A 10,837-nucleotide genomic window follows, 5' to 3' on the forward strand; every position below is an offset into this window, starting at 1 on the left:
TGGTGATCCAGCAAAACTAATGATACTGGCATAAGAAAAGTTTTGCAATCAAAGGGTTGCCAGAAAATGCATCAAATTGGCCTGAACAGCCTTCAGCCTTTCCTTCTTTGTGTTCTCCATGTTTCCAGTTATTTCTGTCTTCTCCCCCAAGCTGAGAAAGAAGGCAAGGGAGTGGAAAGCACATGAGTGAAAGGTGAGGAGAAGGAAGAATGAGCACAGATGATGGGAAGAAAAAGACAATGTTTTATTTTTCTTCTTAATCTTATTTTTCTTTGTTTTCCCCGTTTCTTCTTTCTCTGTTATCTTTCCATTTGAAGTCAATCCACTGCACAGTAATGAGAAGGCAGAAGGGGACCCCCATTGTTACTTGACCCAATGAAATGCTGGCAGGCAGCAGACAGAGAATATTAGTGCAGTGGAAGACATAAGAAAAGGTCTTTTCTCTTCTCTTCTCTCTCCTTAGAGAGTTTCATAATGGAACAAGCCAATAAACCTAATTTCATCGTGTATTACTGACTACTTAATGCAATAGTGTTTAGCACATCAGATAGCATGAGCATCAAGTAAGCAAATGAACCATATGTTCTCACGTACAAGAAAGAATGACAACCTGCGTGATGCTGGATTTATTACAATTTCCCTTCTGTATGACACCTCTCTAATACAATTTTAAATTGTTCCTACGCAACTCCTGGGAACCTTGTTAAGGTGAGCCTTTCTGAGGGGCTGTCCTGCATGTTGAGATGTCCCAAGCAATCTGTCACTCTTCCATGTCATACGGAGTTGCAATAAACTAAACCTCCGTGAATGTCAGTGTTGTGCCCTCTCTCCCTTTCAGTTCATGTTGTATCCCTGCTTCATGCACATATTCTGATTGATGTTCAGGATTTGATCCAAAGCCAGCTAATCTCATTGGAGTTTTTCCATTGACTTCAGCAGGCTGTGAATCAAGGTTCCTAATTAGGCATTTGCACAAAAAATAATGAGAGAATGCAACCTTCTGTGCTTCTCTTCTAGTCCAAGTTGTACTGCCATGCAAATCATTACTGTTGCACTGTTCTGGGATGTATTGCCACAGCATACAAAAATACTGGTACTGGATGAAAAACATGCTGCACAAACACCAGATAAAAGATAATTCCTGATCCCAAAAGTTTTCAACCCAAGAGTAGCATTAGAAGTAACAGACAGATGTTGGTGAGGTGATGTAAAAAGGAGCAATAAGATATTGATTAACATGACAGGCACGTGGACTGTTGCCAATCGTGCTATAGGTGTGATGAACAAAGAATCCTCTAGGGAGGAATTTCTGGGATCATTTTGAATGTGAAGGGTTATGGGAGCGAAAGCATAGAAACAGCACCTTGAGAGCTTGGCTGATGCTTGACCAACATGAAGGGTTCGCAGGAGGGTACTAACACCTTCGGTTTAGCCATGGGTGGCTTAATTTTCTTTATTACAAAGAAATACTGTTAGTTCATTGCTTCTTTTCTATGAGAGCTAAAAATCTTTTCAAATTTTCAGCGGAAGGAGGAGCTGCTTAGGGGACACACACAACTGCTAGAATATTACTCACACACTAAAAAGATATAAAATCCCTATGCTCTGTGATATTTTGAGCAAGGATGTAGGTCTAAGGCTTCAGTGAACTGCATACAGTCCCTATCATTATCTCTCAAAGTATAAATTCAGTAGCCCAGTGAGTATCACCCCAGGGTTGCCTACAAGCCCACTGGTAGCCCAAGGGATGGGCACAAGAAGCTAGGGGTGATGAGAGCTAAAGACATGAGAGGAAGGACACGTGCAGCTGAAAGAAGGTGAGTCATCAGCACGGAAGTTGAAATCTCTGGAGAGGAACACTGTTCATCTCCGATACTATCTATTATGGGGGGGTGTGCACATGAACATGCTCTCCAGGGTTTCTGAAAGCAAGCCAGTACCACGCTGTGTACCTGGTGTAAGTTGCCTGTTGTATATACAGAATACTTTAAAGTTAACAGCAGGTTTTATTGTAATTTTATTTTTGAAATATGTTCTGACAAGCAGATAGGGAAGAAGATTCCTGTAAGTGAATTACCCTCCCACGCAGAGGGTAATTCAGGGCCTTATGCACTATTTAAATTCTACTTAGGTCCCATATTAAGTACTTAGTTTTACATCTGGAGTGAATTTGGTTGTATGAATGGCTGTGTCTGAACTCCTAATAATGTCTGAATCATAAAAACGATGATTAATGGTGGGATGAGATTGAATAGTAGTAGTGTGGGCATACCATCCTGTGCTGAAAGAACTTTTCTCTAATGTACCGGAGTTATAAAGATTTCATAAAAACAGCAGAAACTTGTTGGCAAATAGAAAAATTGGCAACCTTTTTCTTTGGCAATTCCGTTCATTTTCTACCTCGATTCTCACCACAGAATCTTGCAAAGTCTGCTTCCTGACCTTTTCCTTCACAGTGTACTACTTTATCACTATTTTTTTTTTCTGCTATGAATGTTCAGACATAAATATGATGTTTCATTATGTTCTGTCCACAAGGTAGACTGATAGCCAAGAAATCCTTCTTTTTGCCTGGACATGCTAAGGTATGGCTCTTGTCTCAGTCCAGGATTATACTACATCTCTCCTCTCATGACATCCTCTCTTTAGATGCAGATTTGAAATAGGGCAAGGACAGGGAAGAAAAGGGCTATGAACGGGCCATATCTTGTAAATATGACACAAGACCAAGATCTCTATCTGCGAAAAGACCAGAAGTGTGCATGGTGGTTTAATGCAGCAGACTGAGGATGAACAGGCTCATAAGCGCCTTAAAAACATCCCAAGGATTTAGAAAGCTGAAAGGATTAAAATATGGCAAGCCACATTTTGGGGGGTTGCATGTTTGTTTTGTTTCATCGCTAAACTCATAGTTTCGTCAGCACGTCTTTCCTTCCCGTACACGTAGAGGTGCTGTTGCCCAGTATTCCCCAGCTGCAAGTTTTGAGACATATTACTACAATAGATTTGGATACATGTCTACAGACATGGTATTTTTATCACTTTTTTCTTTGGTCATTGCATAAGAACATCTGCCTCACATTTAATACTTGAGTATGTTAAAGACAGGGCAAAGCAACTTTTGCTATTCTATGTTAAAGGCAGTACCATCTCCTGAAAATACTGCATTTTGTCTAGAAGCTCTATGATGGAGCTCTTTAATTCAGTTCAGATGCCTGTATATATTTACATAAAATAGATAGTTTTGGTCCCAAATTGCAGAGGTTCTATGCAAAAATAATGTTCTTTTTTAGGAACAGAGAGGAATTTTAGGAAATAGCAAGAAACAGTGTTATAGTGTCACCTTCTATCATTGCTAATAGTACTCTTTCTAAAAAATTTAATAAGACTATTCAGCTAGATCGTGTAATTTTGTTTTGATCCAAATAGTTAACACAGAGATTAACGGCATTTATTTTATTTCCAGTTAATTGTCAGTCAACTCTGAAGCTCATTTATATCAGCATGCAGATAAGGAAAATCTTCTTTTAAGCATAGTTTATTAAATGGCAATACTATTAGCATACAAATTAGGCTCAAAATAGGATAAACAGGTACAAAGATCATTAACATATAATACAGACAGTTGGATCTCAGATGGGACTCAGTTGGACCTTTTCAAAAATACCAGAGCTGTCATCAGCAGGTACCATTCATTCACTCAAACTTCACTCACATTTACATCTGCATAAATCACTAGTAATTCTGAGTCACCGTGTTTCTGCCCCTCACTTCCCTTTTTAATTCAGCCTCTCTCATGCTTCTCAATCTTTGTAAAATTAGAAAAATCAGTTATTGTCTCAAAGTCTGCTAGCATGTCTGAAGAAATTTATAAACAATATGTCTTTTCTTAGCCTATGAAAGCAAGAGTGTTTTTGCTCTTGAGCAGTAAAGTGAGACTGAGAAGACATGGTTTCAAATAGGATTTCTCAGATAATAAAAATTACTTTGCCTCTGATTTCATCAGATCCAGAGTACTCCCTTTTTATCTGCACAGCGCTATGATGATGACTTCAATAACATTAGAGGTGTCAGACACTTGATGTTAGAGGCAGACAGGAGAAGAGTGAATCTTTACATTAAGTATCAGGGTTACTTTATTTTGAAAGGAATTATTTTATGCCCTTGAAGAGATAGCTACCCCACTGGCAGTGCTGAAATCTGCAGAAGTAGGCTTGATTCACCCCCAGTGTTACACCAGCTCAACTGATGTTGATGGGGATTTCAAAGACATTTGCTATATTGAATTAATGGAATTCACATCCATGAATTAAAATTGCACCTCTCTCTCAAACAGATTGGCTGAACAATACAGCACTGCACCAAAATTACCTCTGCTGCACTTTAAAATCTAATGAGTTGACACCTCTTTCTTTTCTCAGATTTTATTTTTCCATCAGCCTCGTTAAATACATATTATTCTTTCATGCTCTTAAGATCAAAGCAAATAGCCATCAACAATCTTTTGTTCACATGAGACAACACTTTCAGAGATAGTTTGTTTGGCCTGGTTAATTAAAAGCCGTACCTATCATCCCTGCTTGATTTCTCGAGTCCTTTACTTAAAAAGTATGTGTGACAATTTTAATGAGCTCTCACTTCTTCCCAGTCTCATGTCTTCTGCAGAAACACTGAAAACTCTTCTTTTTGAACTTTACGCAGAATTTTGACTCCAGCAAATCTTGGGTAGGCTGTTTGTTTTCCCTTCCTGCATATGACGCTTATCTTGTATGCTAACGGAGGCACTCAGGGAGAAGAAGGGTGGGGATCAATCCAACGAGTAGATTAAAACCAAACAAATGGACCTCGCTTACACTATGCTTAAATAAACCAGGGACAAACCTCTCACAAACTGTTGTGGGACTGAAGGTTTGCAGAGGCTCAAAGGGCTTTGGATCCATTCCTGAAGGCAGATTTCATCCGATTTGGAAAAGCACTACCTCTAGATCCAAACCCCGGGTTACAGGTCCCCTGGTGCTGGGAAGGGACTGCGGTACCTGTCGCTGCATCCTCACCCCACCCACGGGCGTCCTGCAGATGGAAAACTGGGGAGACGTGTCTCTGAACTGGGCTCCAAGAGCTGTCTTATGCTCCTGTCATCCACATGAAGTGAACTGCATCCACCATACCCATCTTTTTGCAGGGTAAGCTCCCAGGCTTGTTCCCTACGGAATGATATTTCTGGGTGTTTCCAATTAGCCCTTGTGTTCGGGAACTTCGTATGGATTTATATAGCTGGATTTTTATCTCTTCTTTTCCTCATAGCAACTTTGTTTAATCGAGCTATTTATCCAGAGGTAGTACCTGTTTAATTCAGGCAGGAATATAGGTGTCAACACTAGTCTGATAGGAATTTAAGCGTTTTGTAAAGTCAGAGATGCCCCTTCAGAGTTAGGCTTATGCTTAAGCAACCCCTTGCTGCAACAGGGCTTTAGGAACGGCTGTGTCCCAAGTAGCTCATTTTATTCTTCCTTCTCCTCCTTCTTTAGCGGGAGGAGAATTTTATCAGATCTGCTGATTATTATCTGATGATCTGATAAAATTCTACATTTTATCAGATCTGCTTCAGTCCTTTGGCTTTTTGTCCCTCAACAGACACTCATTTACTTACTGAGAGAAGTCCAGTTTTCCTGGCAGACAAAATATCCTACTTGTGTTATATTGGACAAGTTAAACTTTTCTGTCTTGTCGCAGCGCTTGGAATTACCTTGTCTTCTGATGCAAATGCTAAGAAATCTTATCTATAGCCTTCACGCAGTCTAAAACGTTGTGAAAAGTAACGGTTTTCAGCAAGCCTTTCAGCAGGGGAGACGTGCCTTTCACAGCTTCTTTTTAAAACGTGTTAGAGCTTGATCCAAAGCCCGTTAGAAGAGATATTCCCATTGCCTTCAGAATCACAGTTCCATTATTTGAAAGACAAATGAAAGAGGTTAAAGTGCAGCCCCTCTGCACCCACACGCGGCGTAAAGTCGTGGCTCTGAGGAAGTTTATGGCAACTTTGTTGTTCATGGCAACTGAGTCGGTATTTCACATTGTTTTTTTTTTTTTTTCTTGCGTTTGAAATGCATCATCTTGATTTTCTGCTGGGCTCTGCTTTCCCATCCCTCTCCTGACACAGACCTCCGTACAGCTGGAAATTGCTAAATTTTTTTTTTTTTTTAATTCCCTTTCCCGCTAACTAATTGTGCTTTTACATAAATTCTGCATGGGTGTCTTATTCACTGCTAGCTCCCTAATTGTCTTTAGGTAGTGTGACCTCTGTTCCAAACCAACTCTGAGGCTTTTATTAGCTCATGGTTCTCTTTGCTAAGCTCCGTTTTGATCCGTTGGAAGAGCCCTGGCATCCTCAGCCTGCCCGGCCGTTGAAATATTGTTTCAGAACAGCATTTCTTCAGATCAAACATCACCTTGTCAGCATTTGAGTGGGTACAAACCCCTCCTAGTGGATAAACCAGGAAGCTGGGAATTATTCAGCTATCAATTCTAATGAAGAATACAAGGAAAAAAACCTGAGCTGGACGTGACCAAACTTCAATGAAGAAGCCCTAGCCAGAAATCCAGAGAGAGCCTGTGTCGTCACAGATTCTCCCTTTGTTATTCTGTATGGTTACAGACCGTTTTTCCTCTGTATTTACCTACGTTGGAAGATTTTGGGGACTGGGACTGTCTTTTTTTTTCTCTCATGCCTACTTCTGGATTCCAATTTGTACCTAGAGCTTTTAGGTGCAACTCCAGTAAAAATAACAGGGCATCAATATCTGATGGCGAGAAAGACACTAGGGTGACTTGTTATAACTTATTATTCAGGTATGCAATTTGTGACCAGTTGCTGATTCGCACTTGAATATCTTTTGATACCGTTTGACGAAGCCACCATATGTTAGCTAACCAGCCAGTTGAATCAACTGTTTTATCACCGGTAGTTTCTAACGAGGGTGTTGTGGCTGGTGCAAACTGATGCGAAGAAATGCATCATTAATGCAAAGGAAATTGCAGAGGCAGAAGTGAAATACTTGCAAATGTTTCTTCATATTTAAACCTGCCTTTGAAACACTCTCGTCAGGTGCGTCCCCATACTGAGAGGGAGAGGCACCCGTCGCACAGTGGTGCCGGCGGAAAGGCTCAGCTCTTTCTTGCGTATTCATCCTTCCTCATCTGGAAAATGTCACTTAGTTGATACATCATTATGTTGAAGAATGTACTTTGTTGGTTCACATTTTGCTCCTCTCCAGTTTAATACAGATATATGATGGATTATTAAACCCAAAGTTACTTTCGCATTGTACTACAAATTGCGTGCAAACAACTGCGGCAGTACCTGGTCATTATTGCCAAGGTAACAAAGATTTTTCATTCAAGCCTAAATCCCTTCCCCTCTCAGCTCCACACCCCGGGGGCAGAGTGCCTGGTGCCGCAGGGACACATCAGCTTTTCTCTTTCCTAAATCTGCCCCTGCTCAGGAGCAGATCTCGGCAGGCTGAGGTCAGACAAGAGTGGGAGACGTGAAACGGGGGGGATGTAAGCCAGAAGGCTGCCAGAAATCCAGGTCTAGTGCTACTTTCCACCAGCTGAGAGGCTGGGACCACGTAACGGGAAGCAGAACGAGGTCTAATGTGTGTTACACATAGAGCTACAAGTGTATAAATACCAGAGTGGAATGCAGCAAGACACTATGATACTTTTTGTGTGTTTAATGGCTGTGATATTACTGCCAGCTTCGACTTCTGCTCTTGTTATCGTTCGTTTCCTTTAATAATTCATTACATCATCCAATCTTATGTTGTTAGTAATAAATATTAAATACCCAAGCTGTGATGCATGAATTAGATATTTTCTTTTTATAAAAGGATTCTTGTATTAGATTTAAATGTCAATTAAATGAGGAGTATAAAAAAATAATGCAGTACTTCTGTGAACGTTGGAATGAATGAAGCCTTGTTTCCTGTGGATTTGTGACTTAGAGCTGGATTTTGTCAGACGTAGGAAAGTGTGGCGTTTGAGTGCAGCTCTTGCCCAGTTAGGTGCAGATTCTCTGATGACTACTAAGGAGTGTGCTCATGCAGTGGCCTTACTGGCAAGAGTGGCTCTCCATAGAGATCCTGACCTCATTTTCAGGGAACTTCCAAGAACTTCACGTCTTTCAGCCCACTGTCCTTCTTCTAAACTCAGAAAAAGTCGGTCAAGAACTTCAGCTTATACCAGGTGCCACAGGTGGATGGAAGAACTGACACATAATTAACAAAACATTACAGGACAATATTATTTTCTGTCCAAAATGTCATTGCTTACCTAATTCAGTTTTCATTTTGAAATTCTCTACCTTTGATAGAGATGTGTGCTGTATATTTGTGAAGTGCTGTCCTTGTATGTAAAAGCAAAAAGGTGCCGGGCGTGCAGAGAAAGCTTACCTAAGGAAAATATATGCCAAACTCTGTACTGACTTATACCCTAAAGTATCTCATTAATGTGAAGAAGCATGTGAACAAGCTTAGGAATTAATTTTGTCCATAAAACCCAGGAGTGGTCTTGAAATTACTATTAAACGCAATTTACCCAATACTCTGCAAACTGGTGTAAACAACATAGTGACTAATAAGGTGATTGGAGGGCCCTATGAGACAGCGATGTATTTGATTTGGCTCCTTGGCTTGTGAGATGGCATTTCAGCATCTCAACTAGTCTGCTAATAACTTTTAATAATCCTGACAAAACTGCACAGGCAGCTGGGCTGAGACCCAGCATTATTATGGCATAGGAGCATTGGGATCCGAAAAAAACCCTCCCATGGTAAAATATAGCACAATTAGGTAGCAAGTTGGGTCTTCCCTCTTTCTCTTGAGAGTCCAAGTTTCGCTGCAAGAAAGTGAGCTAGGCAAGTTAGTGGTCAACTCCAGTATGTCAATATAACATTCCTAATAGAGAAATCAATAATAAGCAGAGGTGAAAATCGGTTGATGCATATTCAGCTTGCTGTAGTAAAGGAAAAGTATAATGGAAGCATTTAAATATTAAAAGTACTATTGCATTTCTACTGCAGTTCCTGTTAACAGAAGTCTTTTTTTCTTCTTTGTTTATTTTTTTCCCCCAGGGTTATCTTACTAGAGGATGGCAGTCTCAGGCTCTACAACATCACCAAATCAGATGCTGGGGTGTACACTTGTATAGCAACAAATCAGTTCGGAGTTGCCAGAAATTCAGGGAACCTGATTGTGAAAGGTATTTTAGTATTTTCTTCCGTGTTTTATGAATATTAGAAAGTATATGCTTTTTTTCATCGGGATGCCCAAGACAGTGCCAATCGGTGCTAGTATTGACAGGTTTTTACTTGCAGTTTAAAGCTGAAACTGAGCTCTCCACCGCCTGCAGCAAAGAAAACCCCACGACCGCACCACGCCAATGATCAATCTGTTTTTCAGGGAGGTCTCTCGAGATATCCGCAGAAACATGTAGTAACACTAATAACGATATTTGCACTGCGGTACCGTTTAGACGTCGCACATACGGGCTGCACGGTCGCAGGCGCTGGGCAGTTTGGAGGCTCAGTGTAGCCTGTGCAGCGTGCTTGGGTGAGTTTATTCAGCTCATTTACAATTTATATCACATCTGAGACTGCAGAAGAGACTTTAAAGCTGGGGTGTCAGAAAGAAATAAGATGTTATGAAGTAATCTGAAAAATCAGGTGGGTTTCTTTTCTTCAGCGGGGGGCAGATATACGTTGCATGTGTTACGTTCCTGTAGATGCTGAAGCCACCCCCTCATTCTCTGCATCCCAGCTGCTGTGCACTGCCTTGGTAAATAGCTCCAAAACAAATCAGAGCCAAGCAAAAACTCTTCTTTGGCCCTTCACAGGGCTTTTGATTCTGAATATTAAAATGGCCATCTTCCACAGCCCTTCCCCAGTATAATTGCTGCACTAATAATAAAACAAGGGATCCGTTAGGGTGTCTTCTATGCTTTCAGACTAGTTTGTTTTCCTGGATATTAATAGCAAGACACCTCATTTCACAGGACCCCCCTTTGCTTGAAAGAATTTGACTTTTTTGTTTATGTTTTCTTACATTAGATTTTTGTTTAATTAAACCATTTCAACCATTAACTACAGTTTAATATAACTAAACAGATATTTTTCTGAAGGGAGAATGAGGAACATCCTCCTTTCACATTACCATTATTTTCTTCTCCATTATGTATATGAGATAAATTTTAAATTCTCTCCTTAAAAAGAAAGTGACCTGCCTCTCTGAGAGTCATCACTATGAACTTGTCCCATTGGGATCATTATAAGAAGCCAAATCCTACGTCGTCTAAGACAAAATGACTGATGGGATCTGATGAGATCTGCCATAGTGCCACTACCTAGTTATGTATGATGTTTCCCAAACTTTGTATGGATGGCAGCAAGGACTGGCCTGACTGCATACCACTTCCAGCTCCAACGCAAGTCATGCTTTCTTCTTCTGTTTTTCCTTTTTTCCCCCCTTGTTTTTGATTAAGGAGCTAAGTGCAGGTAATTGTCTCCCAGCCACGTTTCGTAGCACTTGCATATAAAACAGAAATAACTTTTAGGACTGGAAAGCCAGGTTTCTTTCTTCTATCCTTTCCCCACCTCTATGTTCCCCTAGGCTTCTGCTTTCTTTGCTCTCAGCTCTTCTCCAGCTGGAGCAGACTTGTACAAAGTCATGGCTGAGAGAAGTGGGAGACACAGGGTTCACAACCCTTGGCTGGGAAGGACTTGACCCTAGGCAATTTATTGGGTGGCCTGTGCTGCTTTTGGATGGGGGTCTAAGTCCTCCTGCTG

At 40.7% G+C, this 10,837-nt stretch overlaps 1 protein-coding gene across 1 annotated transcript in view; it reads left to right on the forward strand.

The window, feature by feature from the left end:
• CNTN6 (contactin 6) overlaps positions 1-10,837 on the forward strand; it is a 92,346-nt gene that overhangs the window by 58,331 nt on the left and 23,178 nt on the right. Inside the window, exon 10 of the mRNA XM_010297572.1 lies at positions 9,128-9,255. Coding sequence (XP_010295874.1) covers positions 9,128-9,255 — 128 coding nt within the window. The remainder of the gene's footprint in view (positions 1-9,127; positions 9,256-10,837) is intronic.

The sequence above is a fragment of the Phaethon lepturus genome, unplaced genomic scaffold (genome assembly GCF_000687285.1).
Source record: "Phaethon lepturus isolate BGI_N335 unplaced genomic scaffold, ASM68728v1 scaffold22, whole genome shotgun sequence".
Classification (NCBI taxonomy): Eukaryota; Metazoa; Chordata; class Aves; order Phaethontiformes; family Phaethontidae; genus Phaethon; species Phaethon lepturus.